This window comes from Lytechinus variegatus, chromosome 11 (genome assembly GCF_018143015.1).
Source record: "Lytechinus variegatus isolate NC3 chromosome 11, Lvar_3.0, whole genome shotgun sequence".
In the NCBI taxonomy this organism is placed as follows: Eukaryota; Metazoa; Echinodermata; class Echinoidea; order Temnopleuroida; family Toxopneustidae; genus Lytechinus; species Lytechinus variegatus.
The window spans coordinates 17,578,141-17,594,368 of NC_054750.1; the positions used below are offsets into that span (position 1 = coordinate 17,578,141).

Below are 16,228 nucleotides of genomic sequence, written 5' to 3' on the forward strand. Positions count from 1 at the left end.
AAGACATGTACTTCATGATTTCCAGCACTCTTTCGAGTTAATCGCCCTCATTTCCACATAATTATGCTATTTATTTCTATTTTGAATACACATCGACTATAATTTTGCAGCAACCTCATATCATGACAAAATCAAATTAGAATAATGATAATAATGATGACGATGATGATGGCAATTATTATCATTGTTGTTATTTTTATTATATTTTTATTATCATTATTATTTTTATTTATATTATTATTATTATTATTACTACTACTACTACTTCTATCATTATTATCAATTGTTACGATACTGCAACAAATAACAAGTAAACTTTGAGTGTTAAAGTTTAATTTCCTTTTCTTTTATTACAGGAAATTGATTATACATTAATAATCATAAATAAAACAAATAATAATCTTACATAAATCTCTTGAAGTGTCCGATGTAAAATCCCGAAGTGATGATACTATATCCAAGTAATAATCCAAATAAACTCCTAGTTGGTTGGCGAAGATAAGTTCTCAATGATGGCGATGATGAAACTGATGTTGAAGTACGATGAATAATAAGAGTCACTGTAATGAGTTGAAATGTCCGTGAAGACGATGTTGATGATGATTAACAGTTAATTTCAGCAATCCATGGGTTGAAAAGCGTTCATTAAAACAGGTTGATGATCTCGATGAGAACTGAGAATTCCTCTCTCAAAATAACTGCAAACAGTTCATTGATGACGGGTAAATATTCCAGGTGGAAATAAAGTATGCTCTGACGTAAGGTCTGGCGTGAAACTCTTTAGCTCTGATCTGATATGATCTGATCTGATGAAGTGATCTGGTATGATGTGATGATGTCCTTGAAGAATCTGCCAGCTTTATACTAATTACAACTATTCTAGATCCTTCTAGTATTGTCTTTGAAAAGAACGTTCTCCTTCTTTCTGGAGTAATCACATTCTGGAAGACTCTTGAATGACCTTAGTGAAATTAACATGTGTCAACAAAATAGCTAAGGCTATTGTTCATTTCCACTACCAATACAATTCTATTGTAAAGTAATCTCTATTCAGAAATAACAATAATCCTTGGCCTTTAAATAGGGAGAGGCCTGCTTAACAAAAGCTTTTACAAACACGTTTTCGAATGTTCTTAATCATTCTCGGCAATCCTTAAAGAGGAAATAACTAAATAAATGAATGTATTTGCTCTTACAATTCTTCTTATATGTAACACAATATTATTATCATCATTATTATTATTCATTATAATGATAACAGTTAATTTATACAGTGTACAGAAACAAACGGTACCAACTAGAGCTAAGAAAAATACTTTATCACAACACTTCAATATCAGATAAAAAAAGATAATGATAATTTTCTTCTAATTTCACATCGGCGATGTATCGAAGATTATACAGGAAATGATAAGTGGAAGCACTAAGCACTTTCTCTTGGTATGAAACTTGGCAAGTTTTCAGCTTTTACAATAATGCAGTTATCCTATAATATAAGGTGATCATTCATTTTTGTTTTGCTGTGTTGTAATTCATTCTTGTGTATTTTGCAGGCACCAGTCCCATTCTTGATTAATGGACTAGTTTAATATTGTGACATTCCATAATATTAGACAGGCATTGTATTGCTTAATAAGGGGAGACTTAACAACTTTATAGATGTCACTGGACACAACCACGAGTAGGAATTATAATATTTCAGGTCATTTCCCGTCTTCTCTTTCGTAAATTTATCTATAGCAAAGAAAAGGGGTCTCGTGACAACACCCCCCCCCCGCGCCCTGCTCGCCCGTAATATAATCGCGTGACGTGTTCCTTAAGACAAATACAACTCTACACGCCTACCATCACTTTTAACAGTCAGTTATCGAGTTGCGAGAACGTTGCATTTGAGAAAGTCAACACGGTCAATGTCAAATGTGTAGCAAGAAATTTATAGCGACAATAATATCCACTTCCACAGGTCAGTGGACATGGATTGTCTGCTATTCTGCAACTAACAATGGTAAAGCTAGTTCATAGAAACCTAATTTTGGTATCCTTGACATGCTGATTTAAGTTGGGTTTCCCTTTCTTCGTATAATGGTTGACTTAATATCATACATGTTATATGGCATGCATTACATAGCTAGAAATATCGATTCCCTTTTAGTTCTAACTGTAATTTGTGGGTGAAAAATGAATCGGCCTTCTTAAATGGGTTCTCCGGGATGAACATAGATGAAAGTAAAATTCATAGAGCAAAATGCTGAAAATTTCATCAAAATCTAAAGAAAAAAAGTTATTGAATTTTAAAGTTTAACAATATTTTGTGCAAACAGTTATGTGCACGTCGTCATGAGTATTCGTTAGGGGGCTGATTACGTCACATCCCTCTTCCCCTTTTCTTATGTTATCAATGAAATCATAATCGTTTCATTATTTGATGCATGTGTGAATTATATGTCTCCCTTGTAATGAAATAAGTTGCAGCAACGAGTATTTAATCGGTATTTAATGCTCTAGATCAGTGTTTAATCTTTTTCTTTAGTTCTTAGATGAAAAAAAAGTTGAATAAACATAATTTCATATAACACAATACAAAATAACATGGAATGTGACGTCATTAGTTTGCTCATTGAATATTCATGAAGAGATGCCTCGAAATGTTTCACCGGAATAATGCGATTTTTTTTAACTATTCACGTTCTTTTAAAAGGTTTGATTTATCTATCATGTTTATTATATATTGTTTGTCATTACCAGTTTGCATTATATAAGCGCCTTTTAAGAATGATTTGTATTGATCTTGTATTTGTGTTTTTTTTTATTTGTATTATGGAAAAATGGTTATTGAAATAAAATACATCAAGAAATTCAAATTCAAAATTTAAAATGTCATTACTTTGTTATTCCTTGTCCGATTTTGATCACAATTTCAGTGTTTTATTTGACTGATTTTTCTTATCTGTTAAATCATATTACCTTCACCTTGGAGTATCCCTTTAAATGTATGACATGTTTTTGGATTGCGTGACAAAATATTTTAAAGTTGATTCCCATTGCATTCTTATTCAATATTGTACTTTTATTTGGTATGAACATGATCAGTGGCCTTTGATTGGAATTATGATTATTTTTAACATATCATACATTGTCTGTGATATTATTAAGTGTGATGATGAATATAATTTGCATGGTTTTTATCATTCGAGGACGGTTGTAACAAGTTCCCGATTATAGCCTGGTAAAAGGTAAGAAAGTTATACACAGGTATAAACGTACAGCTTCTCAAACCTCATTTGCACACCACCACATGCCACATTTACACACACAAACAGACACGCACGCTTAAAAAAAACTGTTACAAAATCTGTCAGTCGCACTCTTTACTTTACAAACACAGTCAACCGTTATTGTTTAACAACTGCAGGTAATCATGGTAATGTGACCTTTGAAACTGCAAGATCGTAGTTACTTCATTGAAAATTTTGGTCTAATTATCCTGCATTTCTTTCCTTATGACAGGCAGATTTCAAAGCAAAATATCACAGCATGCCTAACATGGCACGACTGAGAAACTGAATAGATCAGGTGACCAGAAGAGTACTTCAATGAACACTCTATGAAGGTATTTGTTACATTTCTACTTTGGATGCATATTATAGCACCTTGTACAATGTAGATGGCAAACTGTGATATACCAGTCGTTCTTGGACGCATTGGGGTTTTTTTGTGGATGTAAATGAAAAACACAATTCAAAGGAATATATAAATAATCAAAACAAAACATTTGGTGCTCATCTTTTTCAATTTTAAACCACCATGTCACTTTACTACAATGACCTTCCTCTGCGCAGAACCTTCTGAACATGCGCAAAGTGAACTACGAACTGGCTTGTTTTGGATTTCGGACAATTATCATTGATTCGCTGCGTAGGAATGTTTGTGTTCATATTTCTCTGCCCTCTCACTGCAGATCGTCCCCATAATCATTGTCGTCGTCATTATTTTTGTCATCGATATCGTCTACGTTATCATGGATGCCTTGTACAAATTCAAGCTTAAGTTGGTGCTCGTAACGGTTTTGTTTGGATGTATTCTTCCCGTGACTATTCAACACATATTAGAAGTCTATGTACTTCCCTGGTGGCTAAAGCTCGTGGCGGGTAGGTAATTGTGTCAAGGCATCTCATTTCATCCGGGTTTCATATTGAAATTCATATTCGCGATCTGTATACCATAGCATTGTCATTGTTTTTACAGGGGTGGATCTAGCTTCCGCCAATGGGGGGGGGGGGGCGAGCGAAAAAAATTCACCCATATTTTCCTCGATCAGCCGCTTAAAGATGTTTTTTTTTTGAAGGGGTTGTCCCAGTGGCGTAATGAGCCAAAAATACGGCGTATTGCGCAAAATTAATCAATTGCGAGCGAGCGAGAAAAAAATGACATTTTTATTACAAAAATCAAAGTTTGTGATAGATTCTTACATAACACTTGGAAAAAAAATAGGCCTATATTTCTTTCTTTTTCCTTTCCTTTTCCCTTTTTTTTCTTGGTCGTGAAAAATTGGGGGATAAAAGAGACAATGTAGTTATTAGGAATTTTCTATGAAAATTTTATTACCATATTTATTAATTCAACAAGCCTAATGAGTGAGTGAAATTTGTTGATATTGAGGCCTGACAGTTGGATGTTTTTAGCACTTTTGTAATCATAAATAGGATTCATGAGTTGATATGTTTGCAAAAATTAATGCGAGCGCAAATCGCGAAACGAAATTTTTGATAAACCGTCATAAAAGGGGTATTTTAAGTAGTTTGTTATAGAATTGATATAATCTTATGGAATAAACAAGACAATGTGTAGGCCTATTTGGCAAATCAAATAATGCGAGCGCACTCCGTAAAAAGCTGCAAATGATATTCACAACATAAAATGGACATAGAGCACTTAAAAAATCAATTTGTAAATCAAACGAAATACTGAAAGCTTGATGTCCGAGCTGAAATATGCTTTGTATATTTACTTCAAAACTTTATATTTTACGCTATATATAAGCTTATTGAGCAAGATATATGTATCTCATCGAACAGGCAATGCGAGCGCGAAGCGAGAGCGAAAATTTAATGTAGCGACATAAATTTTTTTTTTTAATCATTTTCCAAGATTTCCCCAGACCTTATTTTATTTATTCGTTTCCCTCCTCTTATTTTTTTTCCTGTTCTTTTTTTTTCTTTCCCCTTTTTTTTTATTTTTGGCTCCGCCAATTCGGGAGGGGCCGGTCCCCTCGCTCCCCCCCCCTGGATTCGCCAACGTCTTAGGGTTGGATTTTCTTAATATTGAAGAATTTGTATTGTGTTTCTTCCCTGACATTCACAATAATGTACACAGAAAATATTTCAATATGGATAAACGTGCAAAACAAACATCATAGATAAAAATAACAAAGTCCAAAAAAGATATTAAATATCGGAAGGACACTAGTTCAGTCATGACCATAGACATCACTGTTCTTCATTTTCATCTCTTCTTTCATTTTTTTTAAAACATTCCCGATTCTGTTTTGTTTCATATTCGTTGTATCATTATTATTTTTTATGTCCGCATGCGTAGCTTCTTTTATATTTGGTGATATTGCCTCTAATTATGACATCTGTGTTTCACTGTGACATATTTGTTAGAATAATACCTTATGAATGTAGAATGCCTTCTCTTGGATTACCTGATCTTTACCTTTAATCACTACGGGTGGCAGGGGGGCAGACTGCCCCCCCCCACCCCTCGACGAGTCACAACCCATGCAAGGGACCTATCCCTGCTTGTCATTTTTTTCTGCTCTGAAATGTCCTTTATATTCTGTTGAGGACTTTTTTTTTTTGCTTTTCAATTTTCTTTTTTGCTGGCACGAAATCCTTTATTTTTAGTTGCAGACCTTTTTTAGGGGTTGTCAAATTTCCTTGCGGACGATTTTGCCCCCCCCCCCACCCCACCCCACTGTGGAAAATCCTAGATACGCTACTGCCTTTAATCGATATACACTTATGCCTACACCACTCAATCATGTCAATATCTGATTCAACCTTATTATTGGGTCCATACTCATTTGTAGGGACTCCCTTGAAATTAGATCTTTTATAACCCGACGTGACCTTGGGGTATCAAACATTGACTGGAAATTTGTATTACGGAGCTGCTACCACACTGCATGGCACACATGAGTAATACAGACTCCCATTCTCTCACGTGTCAAATCACAGCCCATCAAAAATGAATCCCTCCGTAGATTTCGTTTTAATTCACTGGCATTAATCATACAATGAGCAATACAATAAAACTGGTAATCACTGGTCTAAAGAAATAGACAATGGTCAGTTTGTGTGCACTGCTATATTGGTCTTAGACGTGCATTTGACTCTGTTATAATAAACTCCAGTCTATTGGCTGTTCAAATAAAACACTGATTCGTATCTAAATATGAGGTCGCAATGTGCATGATGTGTGCATTATAATAAATCTATTTCTGGGAAAGAAAATGTGTCTATCGGGATACCACAATGATCTGTATTTGGTCTGCTACTCTTTCTGGTCCTAATTAACGACTTGCCTAATGTAAAAAAAAAACAGCCAAGTTACAATATATGCCGACGACACGTCATTATTTTTAATCAGGATCCGATGTACATGTATATAGATATATATAGCATGAAATTGGCTTTACAAGAAGATGTGATTGCTGTAAACAATTGGTTAAAACTAATTTTCAATGTTGAAAAGACATGGGGTCAAGACAAAGATTGAACAAATATGATAAAAGTGGCCTGAGAAAAAGTGGAGCGTTGTGGCCCAGTGGATTAGTCTCCGGACTTTGAAACAGAGGGTCGTGAGTTCGAATCCAAACCATGGAGTAATTTTCTTCAGCAAGAAGATCCACAATGTGCTGCACTCAACCCAGGTGAGGTAAATGGGTACCAGGCAGGAATTTATTCCTTGAAACGCAGCGCGCGTAACAGCTGCACTGCTAAAGCCAGGGTAATTATGCTGCATATACTGTAGAGCGCTTAGAGACTTCTGACAAAGTAAGTATTAAGCGCTATATAAGCAAGTATAATTATCATTATTATAAATCTGATTCAGATATTTCTAGTACGTTTGAAGGTAAAGAATAAAGATGGTCCACTCTACTAAATGTTTAGGTGTTGTGATAGACGATAAACTGCTTTAAATAGCTAAACCATTTATCGATATAACCACGGTAATGTAATAGAGTAATGCATTGCAGGTGTGTGTGTTTTTATTTAACAATTTAAATAAATTATCTTCTGGTTTCTTTGAATGATAACTTGATATTTTTATCCGAAAAACATAACGTAAATACAATCTGCCTCCAACATAGAACTCTATGTCCCAAAATGCAATACTGAACACAATAAATGCTCATTCATTATCTCCTCAATATCAATGTTTAATTCCTTATCCCTTCATTTAAAAACCCTACCCATCCTCTTTAGTTTAAAAAAGAATAACTCATATCATATATTATGTCCGGCTGATGTTAAACTGTCAATGGTTCCTGTGTTTCAAATATTTTAGTGATTCCGACTTTTTTATGCCTCTCTGTATCTAGCATGACTGTATAATGTATTTACTTTGTATATTTTTATATTTTGTATATATTGTTTCCTTTTATGCTTTTATGACCGCTTTTAATACCAGCTTTTTCTAAGAGGGCACCCTATTGAAATAATTTTTTGAATAAATGAAATGACAAAAATAATAAATACGTTAACCGGGTACTTGTCCAGCTGAAACAAAAGTTAAATAGCCTGAGAAAAAGACTAACCATAATTTTGGTAGGTTGTGGCCACAAAACTGGGCGTTGTGGCGTGCGTCTGTAATCCAAGCTGTGGGGAAGTTAAAAATTGATGCAGAGGTTCGAGCCCTGATCACGTCTTTCGGATGGTGACGTTAAAGGTCGGCCCCAGACGTAAATAATCATACCTGATTGATACACGTCTGACAAAACTCAAATACACTCACACACACACACGGTTGGCGCAAATATTCACTACTGAATGACACGCGCCGTATGAGCTAAAACAACAACAACAACAACAGGTTCACAGGGAGAAAACCAGACTATATTGCGATGATAATCAAAACAAAATAAAACAATACAGTCAAACAACCAAGTTATGAAAGACTATCAACGTAACATTATATATCATCGTGTGAGGGGGGGGGGTTCGGTGTAAAAATGGCAGAGGTAAAAAAGGCAGAGGTAAAAATGGCAGAGGTAAAAGTGGCAGAGGTAAAAATGGCAAAGGTAAAAATGGCAGAGGTAAAACTGGCAGAGGTAAAAATGGCAGAGGTAAAAATGGCAGAGGTAAAGATTTAAAAAGCTAAAGTTAACGGGGACGTCATTTGCGAGCAGTTTTCCCATATATGGTGTAATAAAAATATCAATGAAATGCCATTTAAAAAAAAAATAAAATGGTTTTAATTGTACCTTAAGTTTATGGACATACAAATAATTTCACATCCGCTCCTGAAAGGTTTGTTATTAGCAATCATGAACTACTTATTAAAAAATAGAAAAGTAGACATTTTGGTGCATAAAATACGGGGTAGTTACTAGTATATATGACGTCACAGATCAAAAACTCAAACTTCTAATAACTTTCTTAATCTTTGATGGGTTTTCCGCAAACCATCAATATATTTTTTCTGCTATATTAACAGTAAACCATTTATCAGGGTGAATAACCCTTCAAAACAGGTCGATAGAACGGTACCTAAGAAATACCTACAAATTTAAATCCCTGATTCGCTACACATTTCAAAATTCATGCGGTAACCGTTACCATAGAAACTAGCAAAGGAACCTGATATCCACTTGGACTAGCTGCAATGAGGTATTACTCTGAAAAAATGAACACTAGTTGCTATTATTATATCAGTTACATTAAACTATATACCTATCATACCAATATTTATCGGATCCATTATGATGTTGAAATGTGAAAAATTACTTTTATTACAGACAGTTTTTGTTATTTTTCTGTTATCCAAGTTATGCAAGTGGTTCAAAGAAATCCAGAACTCGTCTATTTCAGTGGGTTAATGATAGCGCACATTGGTGTTTACATTACAATTCGTTTGGTATGTATGTGATGAAGTGTTGTTCTACTATACGAACTGGCCAAGATAAATCCTTTCATCACTCACTAATTGAAATCATTTTTGCATGAACATGTTTGAATTTAATCATATCAACGATAAAGTATAGACCTAAAATGATTTTTTTTTTAATCCAAATAATATCTTATCAGATCATAATGCTCATTTTGTCGATAGGAGTCCATTCAAGGTCAATAACTATCACTGATATTAACTGGAAAGGCTCTATCTTTTCCTTGCTGATCTAGCATGTCATAATATTTACCTCTGTCATTTTTGCCTCTGCAATTATTACCTCTGCCATTTTTACCTCTGCCATTTTTACCTATGCCATTTTTACCTTTGCCATTATTACCTCTGCCATTTTTACCTCTGCGACTTTTACCTTTGCCATTATTACCTCTGCCATTTTTACCTCTGCCATTTTTACCTTTGCCATTATTACCTCTGCCATTTTACCCGGCACCGAGGGGGGCGGTAACTCAAACGCAAGTGGCAAAAATTTAATTATTGAATCTATTCTTTAGAAATGAATAATAATAGTTCAACATTAAGACTTTTCCACACATTCACTCTACTACCAATAAATATGAAAAATGCATTTCCAATCTTCATGTGGAATGCGGAAAACAATCTCTGGTTGCTTTCATTATTCTTGATGAAGAAATCCAGGACGCATATATTTATTTTTTGTGTGTTCCGCGTCTGTGTTCATACTTTAAGCAGTGTGAAAATATGTAATCAAAATTAGAATTATTCTTCTCTCCCAACAGTACTGCTCGTGGTAATATTTGGAAGTATCTCTTTGGTGTTTGTTCGTTTATTGATGCACAAAACAACGCCACATCAAAGCCTCAAGAAGCTTCTCCTGCACTTCATTGTCTCCGCTGCTTCTTTCTATAAAGCTCGATCAATGCTACCAAAGTTTCGAGAGACCCTCAAACGCCCCGGTTACTACCAAGAACGTATCCTACTTCAAATCCTCAAGGACAATAAAGACACGGTGTATGGTAAGGACTTTGGTCTAGCCCATTTGAAGGACATCGGTGACTTCCGCCGCAAACATCCTTTAACCAAATACGAACACTACCGTCCCTATGTGCAACGCATGATGGATGGGGAGGAAAAGGTCCTGACGTCAGCCAGACCGAAGTCTTTCACTCGAACATCAGGTACGACAGGGCAACCTAAGTACTTCCCGCTTCTTGATAGACAAAGCCTCTTAACGGATATCGCATCACTGGTAACAGGTCTTCTCCAGGAGACAGTACCTGGTCTTGGTCCGTTACAGAAACGGTTGCAGTACTATGTTCATCCAGTAACATCTCGCTCCAAGGCGGGTATACCAATAGAAACAGCTCTCACATTTCCGGCTGACAATGCTTTTCTGATGTCACTTTTCAACACCCCACCGTCTGGCTTCACCATCATGACAAAGTATGAAGCAAATTATATCCACTTGTTGTTTGCACTCAAAGACAAATATATTGGTAAGTGTAGTGGAAGGAACCCCAAACTTTTTTTCCAATAACATTAACTTGAATAATGTCATTTCTCTACCACATGGGCATTTTTATATTTGCAAATTTTTGAAAAAGGGACACAGTTGGGTAAGTTCGGATTTATTCAGGTATCCTTATCATCCTTATCCTCATTAGCCATCACAGATCTGAATTACTTTTCTATTTGTAAATTGTGATTCAGCTATCCATAACAACATTCTGATAAATTAAGCCAGAAACTTTCAGCGAATATTTCTTCTTCCGATGTGCCCTAAGGTCTATATCCGCAATGACTCCTCGATTTTTTTTACTTTCTGATGGGCTTTCGATTGCATTCGGGAACCTTGTCAAACCGTGGGTGCCTTCAAGAACATTCGGGTCAGCGAGGAAGTGCTCGTAAAATGTGGTATATCCTGAGGATTCAAGGTTACAGGACAATCTCGGACAACTTTCCGAAGATGTCAGCTTAAATTCCCGTCAAAATTATAGACGAGAAAAATAAATGGATTCGGAAAATCTGCTTTTATAATTCTATCATTGAAATCATGTTAGTCGTAATTTCAATCTTGTAAAATCTAGAGTGTTACCTCAAACAAATGACTTCATCATGCAGGGGAATGAAATATTCGTGTACGATTTATTTTCCTTTCTTATAGGAATAATCGGCTGTAATTTCATTTCGTTACTTGAGGTTCTTATCCTTCAGTTGGAGAATTGTTGGCAGGACATCGTTGACGACATCGAACGCGGAACCATTCGATCATCTCTTAATCTCGACTCTGGAGTACGTGACCAGATTTCTCGTGAGCTGAATGGAAAGGGGGACCCCAGTCGGGCAAAGGAGTTGAGAAAAGAATTCCAACAGGGGTTCCAGGACATTGTGCCGAGAGTGTGGCCGCATGCCAAAATCATCATGGGTGTTGACCCTCAGGATGTCCGCTTCCGACTTGCAAGAAAGTATACAGGCGGTGAGTCTAATCAAAGAAGCGTTTCACAAAGAATATTTTTTCAGCGATTTTTTACAGATATGTGTTAAAAGCTACTATAAATACTTGCGTCTGATTTGCTGATATCGGTTTAGTAGGTTTAGTAAGTGAAAAATCACTCTCGTAATTCTTCACAAAATGCTTTCCGTGGAGGTAAAGGTGTATGGTCTGAAATAACCTTCTTTTTTGGACATTCGACATTCCTCACGGGTGAACTCTAAAATTCAGTAAGGCAGAAATATCAAAAGTTTTTCTTCTGAATGTTGTATTCTCTATTTTATTTAGGAAATCTGGAACTAAAATCTTTTAATCTCGCAATCTTATAGCTTTTCCAATGCAATATTTATTCTTTTGAATGTTACAAATTCCCGGCTTTGTCTATTGCTCCCGAGACAATTAGATAAGCCTATATTAGCTAACAAATCTACACGTAGAAGATAAATGAAAGAAAGATGGAGGTAGCGACCAGAAAACCTTGTTCTTTCATGTAGCTAATTATCAAGAAGAAACACAAGCGAAATGCGCTAACATTATTAACATTTCTACGAGATATTTCCATTGGTATTTCCATCATTTGATAATATGATTGATTATCTTTCAGATATCCCAATATACTCTTACGTTATCGGAGCTTCAGAGGGATTCTTAGGTATGAACATGTGGCCTCTAGATAAGAAACTTGGTTATGTTCCATCTTTTCTTCACAACTTCTTCGAGTTCATCCCTGTATCACAAATGTAAGAATATGTGCATGGAGGTAGAAAGAATAAGCCTACAGTCCATCATTCACCATAAGCCAATGAAAAATCAATATTGGACGTATATATTATATGTATATGGATATTGTTTACACACGATAACAGGCGTCATGATCATTATATTTGTCGTTTCATTATTGGCGTCAACACTATCATCCCTTTCCTTATTATTGTCTCTATCGTCATTACCATCGTCAAGATAGAGCTTTATCATTTTCGTCATCCACATCTTTATTGTCAACTTATTCATCAATTCCACCTGTACTATCACATTCACCATCAATTTGATCTTCATATTTTATTATTTTGTTGTTGTAAAAATATGATTCACATTTTCTTTAGAGACGATGCAGAACCAACAACCCTCCTGCCAGAAGAACTCCAGGTAGGCGAGTGTTATGAGATGGTCATCACGCAAACATCCGGGCTATATCGGTATCGAATGGGTGACGTCATTAGAGTGACGAGATTTGAACAGGCAACTCCAGTCTTCGAATTCAGTCACAGGTAAGGTACTTTTCTTGAGGTTATCGATGATGCCCCTCTCGGAAAAGGATACTCACGAATGAATTGTATTTTAAAGGTCAACGTGCCAATGTATTTTGTCAATGATATACACATAATAATGATAATGATAATAAACATCAATTTGTTGGCGCAGCTGTGCTTGTTCAGAGCTCTTTTTATCTAATTCTAAGTGCAAAATTTTCGTAGGTAAAGATGTATTTTTCACTTTTGATTTGATGATAACCTTTTCATAGAACCCCCTCCCCCTCCAGGGCTTGAACATTTTTAATGATTATCAGTACTATAAGAACTATTCCTATTACAACTATTCCTCATTTCATTGAACGATTAATGCAATGCTCCATGATTTACAGATACTTGTATTTTCATTTCATTTCCTTTAACACATTTGTATAGGAAAGGACAGATGCTAAACTTATATTACGAAAAGATCGATCAAAAGATGTTCTATGACTCTCTCAAATTAGTAGTCAATCAATGGAGTGATACGGAATTGACTAACTACGCCGTGGCGGAGAGTTCGTTGCTCGATACCTCCGATCAGGGTATGGTCTTTTTTTCGTGTGACACTAATTGAAGTAAAAACAAAAGGGAGGTGCATGTGTGTGTTACGTTTTCTCTAAATTTTGACGAAAACCAGCATCTGATTAAAATTATAAAAGCAATTCATTTTTAATGGTGAGAATAATACATTTAATATCTAGACTTTATTTTTAGTATAGAGCTGCCACCCAGTTTCCAAATAAGACTACAGGTAACACGAAAATCAAGACAGGTAATACTCCAGGGGTGTGTAATGTCACCAACATTGTTTAACAGAATTACCATTCAGGAATTTGCGTAGATGACATTTGTTTGCATTGTAAGTGTATACATAAAATAAGGCGGCGAGGGGGAGGATAATGGCGAATGAAACATGTTCTCGGATTTATTTTTTTCTCCTTGCAGGCAGTGCTTCACCATACTACATTATTTTCATCGAGTTGGCAGGCAGTGGAACAGTTGATGAGAAACAAAGGGAATGGTAAGTTTATATATCCAAGCTCATTAAAACAAACATATTAGAAATTCAAGATGTTGCAAATAGAGTGTGGACAAACACCATCCCTTGGGAGGCAGTCTTCTAGGGGTTGTAGATGAATTTCCACCTATAATACAAGTCATCATGCGTACCTTGATATACATTTTCAACAGAGTGCGAGATTTTTTCATTCCCTGCCATGCATTATTATTTTAAGCCTCCCCCACATTATTTTCTATCTTTCTCTGTCTTTCTTCCTCCCTTAATCACTGCAAACATAATTGTAACACCCATTAGTCTTGCTTTTGAACATTCTGTTGGTGTGATTGTCTTCATTACAATTTGGAGTTTTAGATTTCTCAAAGAAAGTGGAATCGTTTGGGGGGTAAATCAGCCTTACTGCGTGTGAACATGGAGGAATTCACAGCATTATGGGAAAGACTGAAGAAGATGGTGCGTCATAGTCTTGGTTGTGAAATCTAAAGCTCCCTTATGATGAAACCTTTTTTCACTAGATTGACACTGAGCTCCGGGATCGCTGCTGTGACTATGAGAAGCTCCGATCAGACAACACCATCGCTCCACCAAGGATCCACGTTCTAAGACCAGGAGCATTCAAGGAGCTTCAGGACTACTCCGTCACCAAGGGCGGAGCTTCTGAGATCCAGTACAAAGTTCCCAACAAACTTCTGAAGGTTGAACAGTATGACGTTTTGATGAGTAAGGTGGATCGTCCAATCATGTTCGATGAATCTGACTGTTAGCAACCGCACGTGATCGATATATGAAATCAAGCGATACTTGATTTTCAACCAAATCATCAACATGAAATCGATGGTTTTATCATTTCTATTAAGCTACGTTGAACAAAGTCATTTTTCATGTTTGTGTGACCATGGATCCTACTAATGGTGTGACGGTCCCAGGTCAAAATAGAAGTGTACCAAAACACTGAAAAGAAAAAAAAATATGTTTTTCTGAGCAGTTTGATGTGCTGTTCCCCACATTTTAATTGGACAATGAAGTTGAAATAGTCCATCACCAATCTATTAAACCCTAACTATTACATATACGCGTATTTGAATCATACAGCCGGGGAGCTGGGAGTCTCTAACCCCCCCCCCCCCACCACCAACTTCAACTTCAGGATCTCGGCCGTCGAACGCGCTATCAAGAAATACCAGATTGAAAAGTTAGGTTGGTTTAAAAGACTGACTCATTTTATTAATTATGTTATTGCTTATGCCTACTTAATACGTTAAATATCAATTGCCCGTTAGTAAAAAAAAATTTGCAAATACGATTTTTTTTTTCCAGCTCAGACGTTCTGTAGGCCCATCTCATATATGTTTTGATTTGATAGAAATGTTAGTGACACAACATGAAAGATAATTCAATCAGTGAGAGTAAAAACAAAATAATGAGAGGGACCTACATTTGAGGATTTTGGCTCGAAACAATCAAAATTAGATTTGTGCATAGACTTAGAGCAATTGGGTTCTAAAATGCATTTACCATGTGTACGATATGCCGTGCAAAGTTGGGAAAGAAAACATGAATGTTTGAATAAATGTTTATATATTGTAGAACCTACTTCTATAAAATTTGATGTATTATTATGTCGTAACTTGAACACAAATAGTCGTCAAATAAAGCATAGTTTTCGCTACTCTTCATAACCACTAAAATCACCTTATTATGCAACGACACTTTTCCAAGGATAAAAATCATTGGAACATGCAAGCATATTCCCCTTTTTAATGAAGACCAATTTACTAGCGTATAACTGTCTTCATAACATGAACATGTTCATAGTATATTTTCATAGTATTAACAAGTTGACATAGGCCTATACCATTTTATAAGTCTACATGATAGTTTTCAGACATTTCAGAAGTTGACTTGGCAAGATACGTCATATTGCACGTTTCATGACAAGATAAATATTTTGGCTATTTTCCAGGGCTGTCACGGTTTTCTTTTGTGACGACCCTTGCAACCGTTCAATTTATTGTGTAACAAGAAATACCGCTAAAATCGTTTATTAATGATGCATTTTGTTCACAAAATCATTAGTTCATTATCTTCATGTCAAATTCTACATGTATTTTCTTGTCCAGATTTTTTTTATGAAAAATGTTGCAAAAAGAATAAATGATATTAGAATAAAAAATAGGAAGGTTATTCGTCGAAATGATAAGACTATAAAGGTCAAGTTCACCCCACGAAAAATGTTGATTTGAATCAATAGAGAAAAATCAAACAAGTATAGTG

The 16,228-nt window shown here is 35.6% G+C and overlaps 1 protein-coding gene across 1 annotated transcript; it reads left to right on the plus strand.

Annotated features, from left to right (window-relative positions):
• Positions 1 to 3,866: 3,866 nt before the first annotated feature.
• On the plus strand, positions 3,867 to 15,052 carry LOC121424382 (indole-3-acetic acid-amido synthetase GH3.2-like). The gene is made up of 8 exons (XM_041620047.1): positions 3,867 to 4,148; positions 9,933 to 10,649; positions 11,318 to 11,629; positions 12,249 to 12,384; positions 12,748 to 12,912; positions 13,330 to 13,478; positions 13,882 to 13,957; positions 14,470 to 15,052. Coding segments are annotated over exons 1-8 (1,686 nt in total). The 5' UTR covers positions 3,867 to 4,018; the 3' UTR covers positions 14,471 to 15,052.
• Positions 15,053 to 16,228: the final 1,176 nt, after the last annotated feature.

Excerpts from the sequence above, each read along its gene's own strand:
- LOC121424382 (XM_041620047.1), top strand. The coding sequence starts at position 4,019 with ATGGATGCCTTGTACAAATTCAAGCTTAAGTTGGTGCTCGTAACGGTT. Across the intron at positions 10,650-11,317 it reads ACTCAAAGACAAATATATTG|GAATAATCGGCTGTAATTTC; the intron begins GTAAGTGTAGTG and ends CCTTTCTTATAG. Across the intron at positions 13,479-13,881 it reads GCTCGATACCTCCGATCAGG|GCAGTGCTTCACCATACTAC; the intron begins GTATGGTCTTTT and ends TTCTCCTTGCAG.